Consider the following 21139-nt stretch of genomic DNA (forward strand, 5'->3'; position numbering starts at 1 on the left):
CTTCCCACTCAATGGGTCATTGGAGAGAGAAGGGAAGACAAAATACCTTCTAGTAGATTTGGGGCACAAGATGAGGAACTTGGCCACCTGAGCCCACAGATATAGAACACACACCTGAGGGACTGTGCATGGTGTTTTATTTATGACAGTGAAATGGGACAGGGTCTTGTGGAGCATGCTCTGTAGGTCACACACTAGAGCCATAAGGCAAGGGTAACCAGGTAGCCAGGGCCTCTGGGGGCTGTCCACTGTGTCCTATGTCTCCTCATCTAACCCTAACCTAACAAGCAGCAGCTATGAGTCAGGGAATATTTTGGAGCCCCCATCTTCCAGGAGGCATGAAGGGTGAGAACAGAAATGTCAGGATGCAAGGGCAGAAGGATGAGAAAGGCAAGGAGGCCCCTAAGCTGTTCCTCCCCGAAACTTCCAATCCAGGTTGGCTCTTGCTGCCTTTTGGCTTGACCATGCTCCATGTCCCTGGTCCTGTCAGATGCTAAGCTTCCTGGAGGTGTGAGGAGGGCCTTTTTCTCCAAGAGCTTTGGTGGTGAGGTCTCTCCAGCCCCGCCTCACCTGCCTGCTACCCTGGTCTTGGATGTGGATGCCCCACTCCAACTGATGGGTGGAAGTACCATCCTGTTGGGCTTTGATTGTCTTGTTCCTGATGTATGGCAGTGAGGTGAATGGAGACCCTTGGACCCAAAGCACAACTCCTCAGTCCTGTGACTATTAAGACCGTTGTTTGCTTGGGAATTTTGTTTCTTCCTTGTGCCATGTTGCCCACAGCCCCCACCCTCTTGTCACTATGAGGGAGCATCCCTTCCCTGAGTCTGGTGGGAAGGTCCCTGCTAAGGGGATCCTGGCCTGAGGGCACTGCCCAGTGGGGCAGTTTCTTGTGCAGGAGGCAAGGAAGGTGCCAGGGGTGCAGAACACACAGCTAGTACCTGGAATGAGAGCCTAGGGGGTCACTGTGCCCAGGAGGTGAGGGGTTCCCCTGCGTCTTCCAGAACCTTAGGACCACAGGCAGCCCTGGGACTGGGCAGGGGGTTGTGGGAGCTGAGCCTAGTGGCAGCCTAATGCCAGTCTAACTCCAACCTGCCTGGAGTGGGCATCCCAGCCAGCTGTGCCTGTGCCTGCCAGGGTAGACCAGCAGGAGGCCATCAGTAGCTATCCTTGGGCCAAGGCCGGTTGCGCTGCCAGTTCCGGTCATTGTGGTTGTGCTCCGAGTCCTGGGCTAGGAGCCGGTCTTGGGGGTCATGCCCATTAGCACTGGGGAGCCCCGAGGTGTGTTGGCGGTGAGGCTGATACAGGTCCTGGTAGGCATCTGAATAGTCCTCCTCCAGGTGGCGTGAGCTGCGTTGTGAAGATCCTGTCCAGGCCTGGCGGGAGCTCTCGCTGGCCTCATCTGAGGGCATCAAGCTATCCCGCTCCAGAGGTGAGTGCTCCTCGCCTCTCTCCCCCAGCAGCTGCTGGTTCTGAGGGCCACACAATAGCTCTAAGTGAAGCAGCATGGGATCTGGCCTCTGCCTCCCTCCCACCTCTGGCAGAGTGGAAGATTCTTCCCCTCAACTCAATTTCCAGGTATAGGAGGAATTGGTGTGAGGAAGAAGCATGCTGGATTATCTTTCCTCGTCAGATAAAGAATATTAGAGCTTTTGACCTCTGCAAAATTCAGGCTCTGCCTCCAAAACTGACTGGGAGGAGGGTTTGGAGATGTTTCTTTCTTTCTTTCCTTCCTTTTTTTTTTGCTACTGGGGACTAAACCCAGAACCCAGAGCAGGGCTTTACCACTGAGCCACATCCCCAGCCCTCTGTGTTTCTATTTTGAGACAGGTTCTCGCTAAGTTGCTGAGGCTGGCCTCAAACTTGCAATCCTCCTGCCTCAGCCTCCTGAAGATAATGTTTCTCTTGACTCCCTAGAAAATAAATCTTTGATTACCCATCTTATCGATTTACTCTCAACCAAGAAATTCCTTGGTCCATGTGCACTAGCTTTGTACAAAGTGGAAGCAGAGCTGAGAGCTCAACAATCCATTGGCCTTCTGAATGATAGGGCAAGGAAAATCCTCTGGGCAGAAAGGGTATGTGGTTTGGCTGGCAATGGTAACCAATTGTAAATGGTTACCTCAAGTCCAGGGATGGCACTGGGAGGGCCCAGAAGTCCAGGGCCAGGGGCTGGGTGGTGGGTGGCCCTCCAGTAAACCTCTAGGTACTCAGCCAGGTGCTCACAGGCATCCTCCAGCTGGTTTTCATCCAGAATCACATCAAATGACTCCTGGGGAAGGAGGGTAAAGGGAGAATGTTGGCTTCCTCTTGGCAGCAGTCCCTGCCCATCTCTACCACACCTGCTGCCCTGGAAGAGTGGGTATAGGAACCGCTGACCCAGGCACTCACCGGTGGGCACTGAACCAGTTTATCATATGCCATCATCTGTACTGTCAGATGCTTCATTTGTGATTTCCCACGGGAGCGAATGAGCCGCTGGAGTACCTGCAGGGGGAGAGGGTGGAACACTTACTAGTGGTGTTCAGGGGCAATCTCATACCCTAGGAAAGGGCCTAAGCAGAGGTGTGCTGCATGCTAGGGGGCAGTTCTGTGGGCCTCCCCCATGCCCCTGTTGACTTACCTTGGGTGAGGATACTTTGACAAAGACGATGATGGGGGCCAATGAGGTCTTAGCCAGCTGTGCTGGGTGATTGATGGTGTCGGCATCCAATACTACTAGCTGCAGGGATTTGGCCAGCTCAAATATACGCTCGATCTCACTCTGTACTTCAGCTAAGGAAAGGAGCACAGTGCTCTGTAAATAGCACCCACTATTTACTCCCAGGACTTTGAGGGCTCCCAAATGGCAATCTAGAAGGAACTGGAGGCCTGGACAGGCAGAAGACCAGGGAATTGAGTGAGGGGATGGGTTCTTGATTATCTTGGGGCAGGCAGAGGAGACTGGCAGAAAACAAGGAATTGGGCAAGAAAAAAGGGAGAAGGTAGGTTCTCACTAGCTCTGGAGTGGGTAGAGAAGCAGGAGATGGGGACTCCTCACCAATGCTGGAACGGGCGGAGGAGCGCTCAATGATGGTCCTCTTGCCAGGATTGTTAAGCACAGATCTCTTTGCCAGTGAGAGGTCTGCTGTGACTCGGGTAATGGAGATCCTGGGGTAGGGGTGGGAAACCACAGCTGGCTTCAAACCTCAAACCATAAAAAGCCTCAGCCTCTCCTTACCCAGCTTTCTAGCTTTCCCTTTAGAGGAGACTTGCTCTAGGCATGGGGAAGTAGTCAATGATCTTCTCTCTGGTTCTCAGGTCAGGCCAGGCCAGGGCAGCTTACCTGCCATCAAATCTATGTTTGAGGAAGTCGAAGAGAGCCTTCTGCATCATGTCTGTAACCTGGGGGGAGGGCACAGTACTGATGCAAGCCCTCTTGGAGAGAGCAGTGTCCCCATACAAGATCCCAGAGTTTTCTCCTTCCCACTGGCCCTGGGGCTTGCATATGGCAGTCTTGCCAGGGGTGACTCTTTGGGGTTGGGATTTCCTCTCACCTCATAACCTTTCAGAGAGGGTCCCACCAGCACCACAGGCCGCATGGAGGGCACCACATCATATGGGGGAACATGTTCTGCCTGCAGAATGAACAAAATTATGGCCCTGGCACCAGCCTTATGCCTGAGTGGTGGGGGTAGTCAGAAGCTCTGGGTTCCCTCCCCTCTGTTCTGCCCCTCCAACAATGACTGCCCAGAAAAGTGTCCCTGTAGCCGTGAGCCCCCCAGCCCATCTCCCTTTCTTGACTCACCTGCTTTTGCTTCTGCTTGGCTTTTTGGAAAAGGAAATAAAAGATTAAAGTTGGTGAAGGGAAAAGGCCCTGAAAGCATGGTATTCCCTTCCCCATGAGAGACACTGGGCTTCTCCCAGTTCTTCTGATCCCTCCACCAGCCCCTTCCCACACAGTTCACTGGGAGAATCCCCTTTTCCCCTGTGTCTTAGTTACCCATCTACCCAAGGTGGGTGGGTTAAGGGGAGACTACCTAGAGATGGAGGAGGGGAACGTCGGTTGCCAATGTCACTCAGGCTAGAAGGGTTCCCGGATCTCCTGAGAAGATAAAAAGGAAAGAGAATATAAATGTGTATGTACTATGTTATCCAATAGTTGTATAAATGCCCACCCACTTATGAAAATGGAGTACCTGTGCTAAGTATGCATCTGTGGGTGTATGTGTAGATCTGTGTGGTGTAAATAATGTACAGCTGGGTCTTTGTGTACATACGTGGTGCATTCGACATATACTGTGGGCCAAGTGCACGTTTGGGGTGTGTGTTTATTGAGTTACAGTCTGCTCTCACCTGGCCTTCTGCTCCTGTTTGAGTCGGATGCTCTCCAGGTGCTGGGGGCTGGGGATGAAGGCGATGTCCCCACCCTCTTTCACTAGCCGCCCGATCCACCAGTCATTGCTGTACTTCTGGGGTGGAGCAAGAGGGGCAGTGAGAGGAGCCAGCCCAGGCCTCGGGCTGAGCTGGTCTGAGGAAAAGCAATGCCAGGGGCAGTGACAGGAGAAGGTGTTAGAAGGAAAGGCAGTCAGGGTCAAGCCACAGGATTTCAGAGTACAGCATCACAGTGGTCCCAGGGGACCCCAGAGGCAACTAATCTAACTGCTCACTTTACAGATATAGAAACTGAGGATCAAGCCAGGTCTCAGAATGGTGGAGATCTAGGGATCAGGTCTAGGGTGTAAAGGGGGTACAGGTGTATATAAAGGTAAGAATGGAAGAGTTTGGAGACTTCTTATTCACAGACTAAGAATTAAAGTAACAGGCATTGGGGGAGAAGCAAGAAAAGTAGATGCTAGAGGCTTTTTGGGGAAGGGGAGCTGATTACCTCTTTAATGTGCAGAAAATCTTTGGCCTCAAAGTTGACTCCAGAGCCTTGGACTGGGCACTCCTCATCCAGTACACCACAGTAGCTGACATTGGTCCTCACAGCAAATGCCACAGGTTTGTGCTGAAGAATTCAGCGGTTAGTACAAGGCACCCCTTCCAGTTTTGGCACACCATCAAGGGAAGGTGAGAGCTCCAGTAGAGGAGTTTGGTGTCAGCCTGAGCCTTTGCCCATTGTGTGTGCACACACACGTACACACACACACACACACACTCAAGTTTATCCTTCCTGACTCCGAAGGACCCAGGACCCAGGACCCAGTGTAGGTTTCCCTCAGTCTGCCTCCTACCCAAAAGGTATACCTTGGCCCTCTCGAGCTGCTGCTGAGCCTGGCTCTCCACTTCGCGCCGGGCACTCTCCCGGTCCTCTTCCAGGGAGACGTCTGAGTCCAGAGATGGGCGGCTGGTATAGGAGTCAGCTGAACCCTGGGATGGGAGAAAGGCTGTGACCCCTGGGCTCAGGTGTGAAGGACACCAGAAAGGTATCCTCTTAAATCTACACTGGTGCCTCTGTTACAGCCTCTCCATCTCCCAGGGGGTAACTGGAATCTCATGCTGCTTCTATCCACTGAGAAGGAACACAGTGCCTCTGAACCTACAGGGAAGCTGGTCTGATCCATATATGCAAAGATCAGGCCCCTTCCCTCCCTGCCTATTAATACTGCAGCTTTGTATAGAGACATCACTTCTCCCTCCTTTTTCTCTTCTCTACCAAGTCCTCTGAGACAGAGAAGGGAGATGATATGTACTGAAGATGATATGCTAGAGATAATTCTCAATCTAGAAGACCAGCCCCCCCCCTTGTTCACACCAGCCTAAAAAGCAGCCTGGACATCATCTCTTAAGATGTTTGAGAAGAGTACAGCCAGGAACAGTCAAGAGACGGTGGTTGCCACCTCACAGGCCTGAGTGTCTGGATGTAGTCATTTGCCCTCTTAGGGTCCACCTTCCCTACTCCAACATGGTTTTGAAGGCTCCCAAATGGTAAGCCCTTGCTCTTCTCTAGTGTGAAGACTGAGCTGTCAACTCCTGGAAGCTACCTCCCCTTTACTGTCCCTACCACCCACTTTCTTTCATTTCACACCTGCGAGGCATATGGCCAGGTGTGAGCAGCAAATCAGACAGACTAAGAGGGCAATACAAAGCTATCTCCCTGGGCACAGCAAAGGCTGAGCCACACCTACCGCTTGGCCTATATTTCCCCACCCCCTTCCTGGGCCCAGGTGGATATCAGGCCCTGGAGGAAGACCACACTGGTGCCAAGCAACCCAGCTGAGGTACAGGACCCTGGGGATGTGGGAGAGTGTCTTTGGTAATATGAAAAGAGAGTCTCAAAGATCTTCCCATAGAAAGGATCTTTGAGCAAAGAGGGTGCATTTGAAGGGTTGCAGAGTCCACCTTCAAGGCCATAAGGGAGTTGTCCAACCAAATAAGAAGACCCAGAGTTAGAGTCAAGTGGTTGGAAGTTAGAATATCTGAGTTTTCCCTGCAAGTCTAAGGAAAATGAAATCTTGTTTTCTACCTCAGTTTTCCTCTTTAAGGGCAAAAGTCTGAAGGGATATTTTGCTCAATTCTGAGATGCCAGTGGCAGAGAGAAGGAAGGAGCTTGGATAAAGGGTTCCTGTAGGAGTGTGTGGGAGAAGAGGTTTTAGGATCCCAGGCTGAGGAATATTCATTCTGTTAAGCCTATGGGGCATGGTCACCTACAGAAGGCAGTAAAGGCTAGATAGACTCTGAGTGGAAGAGGCAACATCAAGCACCTGCCCATTAGTCATGCCTTCTTCCTCATCACTTCCTTGGGCAAGAGGGCTGGTCAGCTTGGTGTCAGTCAGGGCCCTACAGCCTAAGCTAGAGATAACATCTATAGTAGACCTAAGGCATGGACACAGTTCAGGGGGAAAGCCTTTCATTTGAAAGGAGCAGAGTTTGCTTGCTGTTCCCTATCTCTACTGAAAACAAAATAAGGCTGGCTTGGCAGCTGGATAATGAGAGGCTGAGCCCCAGGAAAAAACCTTTGTATAGAGTGAGAGTCCTCCTTCCCAGGAGCCTTAGAACACAACTGCTAACTCTGTGAGACATTGCGGGCTGAGTGAGTGGACAGAAGCCAAAAGGACAGGAGGCAGGAGGCAAGGCAGGATGACCATTCACTTGGCATATGTCAGAGAAAGACCTCCTAGATGCCCAGCATGGTGCTGAGAGAGGAGTTCCATCTTTATTCCCTGCTGCCCAGGCTCTCAGCCTTATTTAGGGATCTTACTATCCCTATCTGGGGCATCTGAGTTAGTTGGCCTCTCACACTAGGAAGGGAATGTCAGAATCTCTCCCTAAATATTTAATAAGTTGTGCTCAGAATGGAACCCCTCTCCATGATTCCAAAGTCCTAAGGGCTTGCTCATCTTTCACGCTCTGATATCACTTTGGGAAAGTCAGGGCTGTCCTAAAAAGCCTATGTTGGGGTCTTACTTTCCCCACTCCCTGATATGCCAAAACAGCCAGAGGCTCAGTACTTGGGAGCTGCCAGAGTTGGCACAGTGCCCTGGTGGTGCCCCCCTTGCCTGGTGAGTGTGTGGGCAGGCTGCAGCTCCTCTCTTGCCTGGCACGGGGGAAGGAGAGGAGGGAGATGAGCCTGTGGATTTATTTAGAGCCTGATCTCCCTCCTACTGCTTCAGAGGGGGCCTCAGGGAGAGCAAGGAGCCAGGCAAGGGGAAAGAAGGTGGGGGAGGATGATCCAGGAACCAGAGGGGAACAGCAATGGGTCAGCAGGCTCCTCTCCAATACCATCCACGCGTCAGTCTTTTTCTTGCAATAGCCCTCGCCTTCTCACCAGGGATGGGAAGAACCTCCCAGGGCCCTGCAGCCCCATTGAGAGGTTTGTTCTCAAGCTCACCTTGGCCCCCTGGGCTACACCAGCTGTCCCTTCAACTGTCAGAAAGAGGTGTCCACCAGAACCTTGAAAATCATCTGCTCTAGCTGCAATGTAATTAGCCCCAGAGGACCCATGGAAAATTCGGCCCAGAAGGAGCTCAGTCCCAGAAAAGGACTGACAGCTGCCTGGTCTGAGCCCCAACATCATCTATACTGAACCTGGTGGTGAGCGATGGGAGAAGACTTGACTCAATGGTGCTTTCAGACCTGGGAATGCTCAACCCTTCATCCTATCAGAGGCCCCCTCCGAGCCAGCTGTCTTTTACTAAGAAGGTCTTCTTGTGGGATGTTTGAGGGAAGGCTGGCAGCTCCAAGGGACTGAGGCTGCTCCCCAATCTTATCTTTCCAGGCATACTCCCTGCTCTCTGAGCTCCTGCTCCGGGAATCACTGCCTAATGAGCTGATTTGTCTCAGTGGGTCAGGAGATAAAAGCAAAGAGAAGAATTAAATATTTATTGGTTGCCTGGTTCTCTGAGCAAAGAGCTTCCTCTCCATCCCCAGGCCCTCAGCTCCTCTGGCCTCACCTCCAGGCCCTCCATGCTGAGCAGGAGCTCAGGACACCCGCTGCTCTGAGGAAGCCTCAGGAGGGGGCTGAGTAATGGATGGGGCTCAGTCAGCTGGGCCACCCATGTGCTGGATGTCCAGGTTTCAGCCTGGGAGAGAAACTGGGCTAGAGAAAGGGTGACGAGAAAAGGCAATTCGCAGAGATGGAGACCAGAGAGGAATGATGATGCTCCTCAAGTTTTAGGATTCCTCTGACTGAAGAAGCTGGTACCCGACTCTCTGATGTTCTCCTAGCCCCCCAATTTGTCCTTTACCTTGAGGCACTGGTCTGGAGTGTCCCCCTGCCCAGGAGCACCAATTTCTCTCCAACAGCAGTATTCAGACCCCATAAAGCCAGAATTTGAAACTCCAGACATTGCGTGTTCCCTCTCTAAAGCCTCAGTGTCTATAGCCTGGACCCCTTTCTCCCTCTTCCCCTTCTGCCCTGGGCTTTGGGGCCACCTGCTCAAATCTCCCCCAACTCCAGCGCCCCCTCCATACATTCCTACACCCCTTAGTCTAGGCCTGGGGCACTGGAAGCCCCTGGCCTGAAAACCCATCTCTCCACTTTCCTAGAACGCCCCCTACGCGCCCTGCCCCGCCACTGAGGCGTTTTTCAAAGTCCTGAACTGGGGGAAGGGTTGAAGGGAAAGGAGGTGTCACCCCAATTGCCCCACCCCCACCCTCCCCGTGGGCACTCACCGCCTCCGAGTCCTCAAACCCGGGCACGTAGGAGTCGTCATACATGGGGGAGTCCGGGTGGGGGAAGCGAGCGGCGCCGGGGGCGGGAGCGGCCCGGAGGCTGGGGCGAGGACAGCGGGCCGCGCCCGAGATGCCACGGAGCCCCGCAGCCCTGCGGGCGGCGGCGGAGAGCGAGAGAGCGCGAAGGAGGGAGCGAGCCGCGAAGACCAGCTGCTCCGAGCTCAAATCACCGCTCCCCCTCCCCACCCCCCAAACCCAGCCGGTCCCACCCCGAGCGCGGCTGAGGAATCTGGCGCCGGCTCCTACAACAATAGTGCCCGCCCACCTGACCCCCTCCCGGGAAGGCGGAGGCGGCGGGGGCGCCGCGGCCTGGGAGCGGTGGGGGGACTGGGCCCGGGAGGCGGCGGGCGCGAGTTGGGGAAGGTGGGTCCCCCAGCACCTCTGGGGCAGGGGCAGCGGGGAGGAAGGGAGGAGAGGCTGCCGGCGGGGCGGATCCGGGCGGGAGGAGGCGGGGCGAGGAGAGATGCGGAGACAGAGACGCTCAGCCACCCAGGAACTACTCCGCGGGGAAACAAAGGGCTGCCGCGGGGGGAGGGGAGGGGGCGCGAGGCAGGGAGGAGGCGCCACCTGGGCCAAGACCGGAGAGACCACGGGTGACGGGAAGGCAAGAGAGGACAAAAAGCAATAATCGAGGCAGAGGAAGGAAAATGCGAAGACTGAGGGTCACAGGAGAAGCCGGGGAGGTGGAACGGGGGTGGGGAGGAGGGACGGGCAGCAGACAGGGAGGGTCCCAGGTGAGAAGGCGGTGTGTCTGGAGTGTTATCGCTCCCGCTGAGACTCCAAATGCAAACCCCGTAGTAATACTGGGGAGGAATGGGTTTGGCGACCCCAGGCCGATGCCTTGAAAGCAGCCCCTGTCTCAACAGGTGCTTGGCCCGGTCTGTACTGGGCTGCAGCAAAAGGCGGTGTCGCCCAACCCTTGAGAAGGGGGGAATTTCCCAAGCCGGGTAGGCCCGTTACACCTGTTGCGCGGGCAGATTTCATCCTAGCCCGGCCAGGATGGAGGTTCCCTTCCTAAATTCCTTGCCAAGGATTGTGCCAGGCATTGCCAAGGCATCTGTGGGAACTGGAGCAGGAAGGGGCTGTTTTAGGTGAACCTAAAGAGAAAGGGGAAGAAACCAGAGGATGGCGGTAGGTGGGTGAGACAAAAGGTGGGATCGTGGCACACTAGGGTTGGGAGGACAAAATAGCAAATCTCCTGCTTTGCAAAAGGTCCAAGATAGGGTAGGCACTATCCTAGTTCTAGCCACAGTTCTACTCTGTATCACTCAGTCTCCTTCAAAGGAGTACTGCGATTTGAGATAGAGCAGCAGCCCTTGTCTTGAAGAAAATTTTCCCCAAATCTACCCACTTAAGTTTCCTCCTTTTTGCATTTCCTGAGCATAATTATTCATTTGAATTCTCACCACCTACAGCATCCCAAGAGGAGGATGTGATAGACCTGAATTACCTTTGGAGCATACACTTTGGTCTATGCTCTTGTCCCTAAACTCAGTCCTTTCCATTCCCAGTTTCTCATACCCAGGAGGGTGAGTTCAGGAATTTGCTCATCCCTTTTACCATTGGAGGCTAAAGGGAAATCAGAAAGCCAAAACTGTAATGGGTTTGATAAGATTCATAGCAGAAGGCACAGTGCATAGGAGAGAGAAGAAGATCACACAAATCAACTAACTTGCCACCTGTATCATTTCTTCCTATTCCCTTGGCAAGAAAAAGTGAAGGGGACTCATCTTCAGACTGTCAAATTTGTCTGCCCACACCTTTGAGTGGGCCACTTCAGCCCTTCTTTCTCCTGGGGTTGGCAGATAACTGTGACTGAGAATACTGGTCACAACTGAGGGAGGCAGTCAGATTTCACAATTCCCTCTCATTCCTGCAGGTGTAGGGGTGATATATTGGTTTTCTATACTGGAAGGTCCCAGATACTGTCTTTTCACTTTTGTGTCCTCTCCCAGTTCCTCACTATTCCTTGTATCCTCCTTTTTTCTTCTTTCCATTCAGAGGGTAGAGAGGTGTGAAAGAGTGCCCTCCTGGGAGATGGTCCTAATGGTTCTCTCCCATCCCTGAATCTACTCTCCTGGTCTCTTCTTTTTGGACTCTCCCTATGCACATGAGGTTCTGGGACTATGGGTAACAGAAGATCTGCCATTAGCAGCACTCCTTCCTCACACACCTTGTTGCCTTCATCCCCAGCTGGGACAATGGTGTGTAAGTCTGCTCCTGAGGCATGAGTTGCCATGCCCACCACTCCCAGGAGATCGGTTCAAGTTCCTCATATCTGGGCTCATCCCCTGGGTCCCTTTGGTGCTTCAGAGCCTCCCTTCCACCTCCCCATACTCCTTTCATTTCTCACCTCACCCAAACCTGCCTACTCCAGTTCTCATACCATACTAATCATGGATGCAGGACCTAAGAGGCAAAGCTGAAATAACCAGGTTTAGGAGAGTCTCTAGAATGCATTATAGCTTCTCTAAGCTGCGCATACCCCAATCCCCAGGCATCGAGTAGAGAAACTGAGGCAGGAGCTAGGACTTCTGGACTAAATGGAGATCCGTAGCATTCTAGCTGCTAGGCTGCCCCCAGGGAACTTAGAATGGGCACCAGGGGGAACTTGGGAGAGCCTTCCTATTACTCCAGCCCATTTTCTGGTTCCCCAGTCAGTCCTCCCTCCCATTCCAGTCCCAATACTAAGGAGCTCTGGCTGCCCCTTCCTCTTTTACCCAGTGGCCCTTTTATCCTTGGCCTTACCTCTGGTTTCCCCTCCCTCCTCATGCTGCAGTCTCCCCCAAATGTGGGCCCTCTCCTAAGCTTGAAGCAGAGCTCTCCTCCCACCCACTGGGAAAGAGGGGGGGTGCCCGTAGTTACCTCGTTCAGCAGGAAGGTTGCACTGGAGTCAGAAAAAGACATAGACCGGGCTATTGGCTTCTCCCCCTCCCCCGGGCCAGGGGCTCCGAGGCGGGAGCAGGACCCAGCCGCTGTTCTGCACACTGGCTCCCGCCTGCACGCTTGGCCTCGCCCCACGCCTGCCCGACTCAGCCGCCTGCTCCCTTCCCTCGTTCCTGGTTCCTCCCCTTTTCCTCCTCCCTCCCTTCCCCCTCCCTTCCTCGCCGCCTCCCTTCGCCTTTCAGTCCTGCCTCTTTCCACTTCCGTCTCTCTCTACGATCCCTGTTCTCTGTTCATCTGGGTGCCTCCCTTTGTCCTTCCGACCCAATCGCTCGCTCTCCTTTCCCATCTTCCCTTCCCCCTCCGCGTCTTCCTATACCTCCTCCCGGGAAAGGGTAGGGACCCTGGAGCTCCCACCGCTGCAGGAGAGAAGGGCGGGAATAGTTCAAAGTCTGCCCTGGCACCTGATCTTTAGGAGAGGGTTCTGCCGCCCTGACCTTGCTTCCCGCGTTCTGCGCTTACACTCCTGTATCCCAGGAAGAAAGGCACCGCGATCCCAGCGGCAGCCGCGACCCCGACTTCAGCCGAGGGAAGGACCAAAAAGGAAGAATGCTAGCGTTCGGCTTGCTTGCCGAAGCTTCAGGGCGCCCCCTCAGGGCTCCAGAGAAGCCAAGTCCATCTACCCCTCCCAGGGGCCAGACCCTGGGGCTTCTGCGGGATTTATTTGGAGACAGTCCAGCTGCGATGCTCCCCGCTCCCGGGGGAATCTCTACCGTCTTCCCTCTTTCCTGGGTCCTGCACCCCGCAAAGGGCGAGGCGAAGCGAGGTGGCTCCTTCCCCATTGGTTGCAGTGCCTCCTGGGCTCGCTGGCCAGGTGTCTGCGCACGTCCTCCAGGTGGCTGCACCCACCGGGGGTCCTGTCTCTTGCCAGCAGGAGGCGCTGCCCTGACCTGGCGCAGCCCCTAAAGAGATCCCACTCCCTCTCTCCGGGAACTACAGTCCCACCTCCAGATCCCCAGGAAGGGATCCGGGAATAGGGTATACTCTGTACCCATTCCCGTGGGTCTCCTTTGAGGCACCCGCGGTCCCTGGACTCTGGACCATTCCTACCTCCATCCTGGTCTAAAGGGGCGTCAGGTTAAGCCGGGCAGCGTCCCAGTCGGGACTGGGCAGCAGGAGCAGAGTCTCGGGACAGCTTCTCGGGTCAGTACCCCTTCCCGCCCCTCCGGCGGGCACGTCAAATAGGACAAGCCCAAGTTCTGGCGGGGGAGGGAGGAGCGGGGGTGTAATCCCAGTCGTCTCTCTCCCTGCACCCTTCTCAGCGGACCAACCTCTCATTGGTTCTTCCAAACCCCAAACATCCAGGCTGGACCCTTCTCCATACCCAAGACAGCGTCTGGGAGTGGGGGCGACGGACCCTCTCATGGTAGCAGGCCTGAGACTGAAAGACCTGGGTCTCCAACTTCACCTCAGCACTACTAGAACCCTCCCTTTCTCAGCTCCCCTTTAAACCCACTTCCTCTGGGGTGATCAGGACCCCCGTCCCTCAACCCTCTTATTCCCTGAGGATCTCAGGAGACTTGCTCTCCCTGTCTGCTCAGCTGCCCCTCCACTTGTCCCCATTCTAGAAGGAGCTACATTGTAGGAGAGTCCATTCTCAGAGCTCTCACCACCCTCAGCTCTTCCTTGGGCTGGATTTAACCTGGAAAGTGTTTTGTGAGGACACTGACTCCCCCTCTCTCTGTGGTCTAGTTAGAGGATCCGCCAATCCCCTAGGGACTGCCAACCCCCCCACCCAAGTTACTCAGCTTCAACCTTTCAGAGGAGATAAATTATGTGTGTGTGTGTGTGTGTGTGTGTGTGTGTGTGTGTATTCACAATGTGTGTGGAGGTTTTTGTTTTGTTTTTGTTTGGGGGCTCTAATAGAGGGAGCAAAAGCTTTGCCTTTCATTCGGCAATAAGACCTAGAGGGAGAGAGGCTCCCCCTCCTTACCCCGCCCCCTGCTGCTGACCACGGCTAATGGACTAGCTCCTCTGGGCCTTGGGGCAGCTTGAGTTTCCATAGGAGAAGCAATTGTCCCTGGCTCCCTCTTCCCCTTCCTTCCCTCTACTCCCTCTGCCTGAACCCATGGTTAGAAACCATCTCCCCTCTTTAAAATAGAAATATCAATTACTTCTCCTTGAGCCTATCAGAGGGAATCTGAGGTGCACAGGATCAGTTCACATATCCATCTGCTACAGAAAAGGAGCATCAGAGCAACAACCAGGAGACCAGTCTCTAGATTCCCCAAGCTGCCCTTTTCCAAGCCCCTTTGTATGAGATGACTGGTAGGATCATTCCCTCTCTGAGACCTGTCCAGGACACACACCCCCTCTTCTTCCCTAAGGGAAGTCCCTCAGGTTTCCCTTCTCTGGCTCTGACCTCACAGTATCTGGGCAGGGCATCCTAAGAGGGGCTTGTAGCATAGACAAAGTTAGGGGACCCTTGCCCTAACTTGCCCATTCAGGTCCTGGACTTTAGCATACAAGCTGGAGGACTTTCCAGGCAGCCCATCCCTTCTCCCTGGATTCAACTCACCTAGTCCCCTGACCTCCCAGATTTCCAGGTTGTCAGGACTCAGGATATTTGGCAGGGCCCCTGCTGACCTTTCTGGCTAATTTCTGCACAAATGAAGCTCTGCACTAGGAGTTTGCCCTATGGCTATAGAGCTGAATTTCAACCTCTGTTTGCCTCCTCAGCATGGCATAATCTACACACCTGTGCTTATTTGAAAATCTGTGCACGACAGGATAGAGATCACTACAGCTATTCCTTTATGTCTATTTTACCAGACCAAAAAAGATGCCTAGCCCTTCTCTTCTGGGAAAATTTGGCAGTAGTTTCCACAGGGAATCCCCGTGGCCAAATCCAGATATTACTCTGGGGAAGTTCCTCAGACATCAAACCTCAGTCTCTCCTGCTGCAAGCAGTCTTCTTTTTCTGGCCTCCTGCCTCTGGGTCCATGGTGTTATTTGATGCCTTGAGGCACTTTCAGCCTCCATCCCCTGATGCAGCATTTGCTATAAATATATCTGAAGAGTTTCTTGCTGACAGTGCCCAGAAAGATTACACCCTCCTTCCTGCAAGCAGGCCTCGAGGGACTGGGGAGTCAGCTATGGCTTCAAGACCTAACACTTACCTACTCTGGGACAGACAGTGTGACTGCTCTGTGGATTTGGGAGTTCCGCCTTTTGAAGGGGAAGGTGAGAAAGCTGAGATGCTTGACTCTCATCCTCCTGCTGTCCAGAGTCTGGCTCATCCCGGCACACAGTAGGTGCTTGATATATGTTTGTTTTAGTCTTAGACCTCAGTTTCCCCTCTGGCTCCATTGCATGTATTATGTGATTCCAGGTCCACAGAATGGTTGGAGTGGGAACCAGGCTGGGGAAGGAGCAGAACTCTAGGGCTGCCTCAGCATGGGGCATGGAAGGCAGGATCCCTAGGATGGTGGGGAAGGAGGCTGGCTGCACTTTAGCACCATTTCTCCTCCCTGGAGGCAAAGAACCACTCTTGCCAAACTCCCAACACTTTAGGATTCTGAATCATCTGCTCAAGGGGTGGGTTCACCTACTTACCCGACTCCTGCAGGCTTATAAGCTTAGTAAATATCAGGCTAGCCAGGGAAGTTGGGGTGGAAAAACAATGGGGGCAGCAGTGTTTGATTCAGATAACGGAACTTTTAGAGGAGAGGTTCCTCAAGTGGGAGCAGCTGAAACATGCCAAAAGCTTGGGATAAAGCGGACTTGCATCCTTTAGGAGGATAGCCTGGAAAAGGCTCAGAAGCATGGGGTGTGAGGCTGAGCCCGGCATGTACAGCTGGCCTGGCCAGAGTGGGTTAAGGCTCTGTGATGATCCCCCTCTCTGCCTCTCTGGTTCACTGCGGTGTGTGAGTTTCCTTATGTCCACGGGATGGCTCCTCTTATCCAGACGAGAGCCCCTCCCTAACAAAGAGCAGGGGAGGAGGTACCAGCATGGGTGTGGAGGTTAGGTATATTCTACTTGCTCTACCAGCCCTCTGCCCCACTTCTGACTCCCCCAATGTAAGGCTCTGAGCTGTGGTAGCCATCTCTGGCTCAGAATGAGGGCATAGAGCCTACAGCCTCCCCAGGAATGAATTATTGAAGAGGGCATAGTGCCAGCTGCTCATAGCTGTTGCCCCTTGGGCCCAACATTGCCTCTTGCTCTGCTTCTCACGGCTTCAAGGGTGATGATAAGTCCCGGGGTCCTGAGAAGGGAACATTAGGGAGAGGCAGAAACTGGATAGGGATGAGGAAGCAGGGCCTTAGGGTGGAGGCAAGTAGGCTGATAAAGTGTGGCTCCCCCTCATGAATGAGGAGGGTACTCTTAGAACAGAGGGAGCTGGCAGCCATCTGGAACCAGGTTGGAAATTAGAACAGAAAGACCCTTGACCCTTGTGACTGCCTAGATTTGGAAGTTTGTATTGTTGTAAAGCCTCTGGTGTACTAGAGGCAGAAGGAGTCTGGGTTCTTCCTTGAACAACCTGAGGTCAGCCCCAGTATGGTCTGTTAGCCAAGAATGCTCTGTGCAGAGCTCTCATGCCTCTGCCCCAAATGAGATCCTGCATGTGTGTTGTGAGTAGAAGGCAGTTAAGTGTCAGGGACCTACACAGGCCACCTGGAACTATGGAAAGAAGGCAGGACTTGGAGTCTGAAGACAAGAATGCAAGTTCTAATCCTACCATTTACTAGTTGTGGGCAAGCCATTTATTATCTCAGAAACCACTGATGTTCCAGTGAATGACTGATGTGGTTCAGTGGCAGACTGCTTGCTTTAGTATGCACAAGGCCCTGGGTTCTGTCCCAGCACCACAACAAACAAACAAATACATGAAGCAAACAAGCTATCATTATTTATTTTTAAACTTATGTATTTATTTGGTACTGGGGATTGAATTCAGGGGCACTTTACCACTGATCTATATCTGCAGAACTTTTGATTTATTTATTTATTTTAAATTTTTTAAAATTTTTTTAGGGCTGGGGATGTGGCTCAAGCGGTAGCGCGCCCGTCTAGCATGCGTGCGGCCCGGGTTCGATCCTCAGCACCACATACCAACAAAGATGTTGTGTAAGCCGAGAACTAAAAAAAAAAAAAAAAAAAAATTTTTTTTAGTTTTCAGCAGATACAACATCTTTGTTTATATGTGGTGCTGAGGATCGAACCCGGGCCACACACATGCCAGGCAAGAGCACTACTGCTTGAGCCACATCCCCAGCCCCAGAACTTTTTATTTATTTTAAAAATTTGAGACAGGGTCTCCTACATTGCTAAGACTGGCCTTGAACTTCAATTCCCTTCCTCAGCCTCCTGAGTCTCTGGGAACACAGTTGTGTACCACTGTGCTCAGCTAAAGCTATCTTTGAAAAAAATAAAATAAAATAAAAAGGGGAAAGAACAATGTTCATTTATCACAAGATTCTGGGAGTATTCAACAGGAACAGTGTGTTTCAAAAAATGTAAATTGCTATATCAAAGTTATTGGGAGTAGGAATATCAAAAGGGAAGCAGCTGGACATGGTGGTCCACACCTATAATCTCAGCAACTAAAGAGGCAGAGGTAGGAAGATCACAAGTTTGAGGTCAGCCTCAGTAATTTAGCAAGGCTTAGTGAGACCTTGTCTCAGAATAGAACAAAAAGGGCTGGAATGTGGCTGAGTGGTTAAGTGCCCTGGGTTCAATCCTCAGAACCAAAAATAAAAATAAAAAATAAAGGCAAGGAAGTAGCACATAGTGGAAAGAACCTGCACAGGTCAGTGACTGGGGTTTTAGCTCCTGACCTGTGACTAACCCACAGAAGGAACTTTAAAGGTTCCTTCCACTTCTGAGATTAAATGACTTGCCAAAGGCCACAATTAGTCAACGGTTGGATCTGGGGTTGAATCTGGATTCAGACCCAGATCTTCAGATTCTACCTCCTGAGTTCTTTCCATTACAGTGCAAGGGCCGGATAGTCTGGTCCACTGGGACCTTCCACATGCTCTGGACTCAAGACTTGGGACTTCCCCTGAAAAGTCCCCCAGAGCCAGATGCCACAGTGAGTAGCACTTCATTCCTTTGTATTATGCGTGGCCACACCTCTCTCTCCTTCAGGAATAATGCAGTATGTACATTTCTTGACTTTCCCCTGAGGCAACATGAATAATATTAAGGATTTGGAATGCAGTTTTTAAAATAACCTTTTATTATTACAGACTCAGGCCCTAAGTATTATAAAAAAGTTAGAAAAATATAGATAAGCAATAAAACAAATCAAAACATCATATTCCCATCCCCAAGAAATGACTACTATTAATAATTTTAGTGTAGATCATCTGGATCTTTTTTATTTTTCTTTTATTTAGTGATGGAACCCAGGGCTTCCTACATATTAGGCAAACATTCTACCTCTGAGCTACATCCCCAGACTCCTGGATTTTTTTTTTTTTTTTTAAGAAAAATGTACTGGAAGCTGGGTGTGGTGGTGCATGCCTGTAATCCCAGCAGGTTGGCTTGGGAGGCTGAGGCAGGAAAATCACAAGTTCAGAGCCAGCCTCAGCAACTTAGCAAGGCCCTAAATAAAAAGAAAAAAAAATGTATAGGAACTGGGCCTACAGCTTAGTGGCAGAACACTTACCCAGTATGTGCAAAGTCTTGGGTTTGAGTCTCCGTACTGCAAGAAAAGAAAAGAAGAAGAAGAAGAAGAAGAAATGTTCAAAGTGAGATATAACTCTGTTGTTTAAAGTGTGTAAATATTAAATGTCAACTTGGGTTTTTTTTTTTGTATTTTTATCTATATATCTACATCTAGATGAAGACCTTATCTTCAACCCAGACATTTTCCTCATACCCCTTCCCAGTTAGCCTGCAGTGTCCTATCAGATGCTTATCATCTTAGATTAGATCTGCCTTTCTTGAACTTCATATAAAAGAATGCTGTAGTGTGTATTGTGCTGTTTTGAATCTGTCTTCATCCCCAGTATCGTATGTCTGAGGTTCATCTTTGTCTTTTTCACTGCTGTGTTCTGTTATTAGAATATACCGTAATTTAGTTACCCATTCTTCCATTGGGGAATATTTAAGGTGATTCCAATTTGGTCTATGATGAATAAAATTGCTCTGAACATTCTTGAAAATATTTTTTAGTAGACATATGAACTGATTTCTGTCTTGAATATATATCTAGAAATGAAACTGTGGGGTTATAGAAAAATCTCCTTTCATGAACACATGAATGTTTTTGTTTTTCTAAAAAATTTTTTAATTGTTTCTGTTGTCAATGATCTTTATTTATATACGGTGCTGAGAATCAAACCCAGTGCCTCACACATATTAGGCAAGCGCTCTATCACTGAACTACAACCCCATACAAAATGAGATCATAATAAACATGCTGTTTTGAACTTGCTTTTTTTTTTTTTTTAGTCAATGATCTTCACCTTTCCATTTCATTCATTTTTATTTTCTAGTCAATATTCGAATCCTCCCAGTTAGCCTCCTAATGTCTTTTATGGCTGGCTGATAAATCCCAATCAGTATCCAACTGAGGACCACACAGTGAACACACATTATATCCAATAGTTGTGAGGCCTCACTTGCTTAGGTCCTTGTAGGCTGTTGGCTGGATTCATCAGTTCCTTGCCATCTGGATCTCTTTGATAAGGCGATTCACAGCATGGCAGCTTATTTCTCAGAGGAGTGGAGGTAGGAATAAAAGTCTCTTTATAACCTAATTTTGAAAGTGACATCTCATCACTTTTGCTGCATTTTATTCTTAAGGGTTCAGGCCACACTCAGAGTGTTGAATAGAAGTTACACCAGGGCCTGAATGCTAGTTGGCAGGGTCACTGGGGGTGCGTACCAATACATTATGTATACTCTTCCATATTTTTTCACTTGAGAAGAGAGAGCAATTTAAGAGGCATTTTAATGTACATATTATTTCAACTTCAAAGCCACAAATGTGAAGACAAATACCCTCACCTCCATTTTATACACAAGAAAACAGCCTTAGAACTTTCTTTTTCACCCTACCTAGAAGTAAATGCCTTTAGTGACCCTTTATCATACGTGAATTTTCTGCAGCACACTTTATAAAATATAGACTTTATTTTTTAGAATAGTTTTAAATTCCTAGCAAAATTGAGCAGAAAATTAAGAACTCCCATTTATGCTCTGCCCCCACACATGCCCAGTCTCTCCCAATATCAATATCCAATACCAGCATGGTAAATTTGTTAAAATCAATCTATACCAGCACATCTTTATCACTCAAAATCTAAAGTTTATGCTAGGGTTCACTCTTGGTGTTGAATACTCTGTGAGTTTGGACAAATGTATAATGACATCTATCTACCAGTACAGTATAATTTCACCTTGCTAAATATCCTCTGTATTTCACCTCTTCACTCCTTCTTTTCCCTCAGCTCCTGGAGATGACTGATCTTTTTACTGTCTCCATAGTTTTGCTTTTTCCAGAATATCTTATAATCGGAATCATAGAATGCAGCCAGATTCACAACACACTTTTCATGCTTTATACTTTTCTTACTCATTTGTGTATGTCTCCATTGTCTGCCTCCCTGGACTACAGTGCAAGTTGCATGAGAGCAGGAACCAGGTCAGTCTTTGCTTTCCACTGTATCCCTAGCACCTAGAATTGTGCTTGCAGCCTAGCTGGCATTAGTGAATATTTGTTAAAAGGAAATGTGTGTGTGTGTGTGTGTGTGTATTTATTTATTTTATACTAGAGATTGAACCCAGGGGCTCTTAACCTCTGAGCCATATCCCCAGCCCTTTTTAATATTTTATTTAGAGTAAGGGTCTTGATGAGTTGCTTAGGGTCTCACCAAGTTACTGAGCTGGCTTTGAACTCACTATCCTCCTGCCTCAGTCTTCCAAACCACTGAGATTACAGGCATGCATCTGGCAGGAAGAATAAGTTTTGAGGTTTGTCCATGTCACATTCTAACTAGTTGAAATCCCAGTGCCCTTGACTGCAGAGCCCAGAATGATTTGTTCATTATACCACACTGGAAAGGATATAGGGTATGTGTTGGGAGG

At 50.6% G+C, this 21139-nt stretch overlaps 2 protein-coding genes across 7 annotated transcripts in view; one reads left to right on the top strand and one right to left on the bottom strand.

The window, feature by feature from the left end:
* Nucleotides 1-139: 139 nt before the first annotated feature.
* Nucleotides 140-12120, bottom strand: Cacnb3 (calcium voltage-gated channel auxiliary subunit beta 3). Of its 2 annotated transcripts, none has more exons than XM_026407018.2 (13): nt 12022-12120; nt 5230-5352; nt 4868-4990; nt 4336-4451; nt 4020-4084; nt 3788-3807; nt 3537-3617; nt 3326-3384; nt 3041-3150; nt 2624-2775; nt 2392-2487; nt 2123-2272; nt 140-1472 (listed from the first exon to the last, which is right to left on the bottom strand). In XM_026407018.2, exons 1-13 carry the CDS (start codon nt 12061-12063, stop codon nt 1158-1160), a joined length of 1452 nt encoding a protein of 483 aa, XP_026262803.1. In that variant the 5' UTR covers nt 12064-12120; the 3' UTR covers nt 140-1157. The 2 variants fall into 2 exon arrangements, with proteins under 2 accessions (XP_026262803.1, XP_026262802.1); XM_026407017.2 differs by lacking the exon at nt 12022-12120 and adding an exon at nt 9097-9141.
* Nucleotides 12121-15158: 3038 nt separating this feature from the next.
* Adcy6 (adenylate cyclase 6) overlaps nt 15159-21139 on the top strand; it is a 37620-nt gene continuing 31639 nt past the window's right edge. For 3 of the 5 annotated variants that reach the window (XM_026406983.2, XM_077798215.1, XM_026406984.2), the window contains exon 1: nt 15159-15349. In XM_026406983.2, coding sequence (XP_026262768.1) covers nt 15195-15349 — 155 coding nt within the window. In that variant the 5' untranslated portion in view covers nt 15159-15194. The remainder of the gene's footprint in view (nt 15350-21139) is intronic. The other 2 variants (XM_026406988.2, XM_026406987.2) reach the window with 1 other exon arrangement.

The sequence above is a fragment of the Urocitellus parryii genome, chromosome 5 (assembly GCF_045843805.1).
Source record: "Urocitellus parryii isolate mUroPar1 chromosome 5, mUroPar1.hap1, whole genome shotgun sequence".
NCBI classification, from domain to species: Eukaryota; Metazoa; Chordata; class Mammalia; order Rodentia; family Sciuridae; genus Urocitellus; species Urocitellus parryii.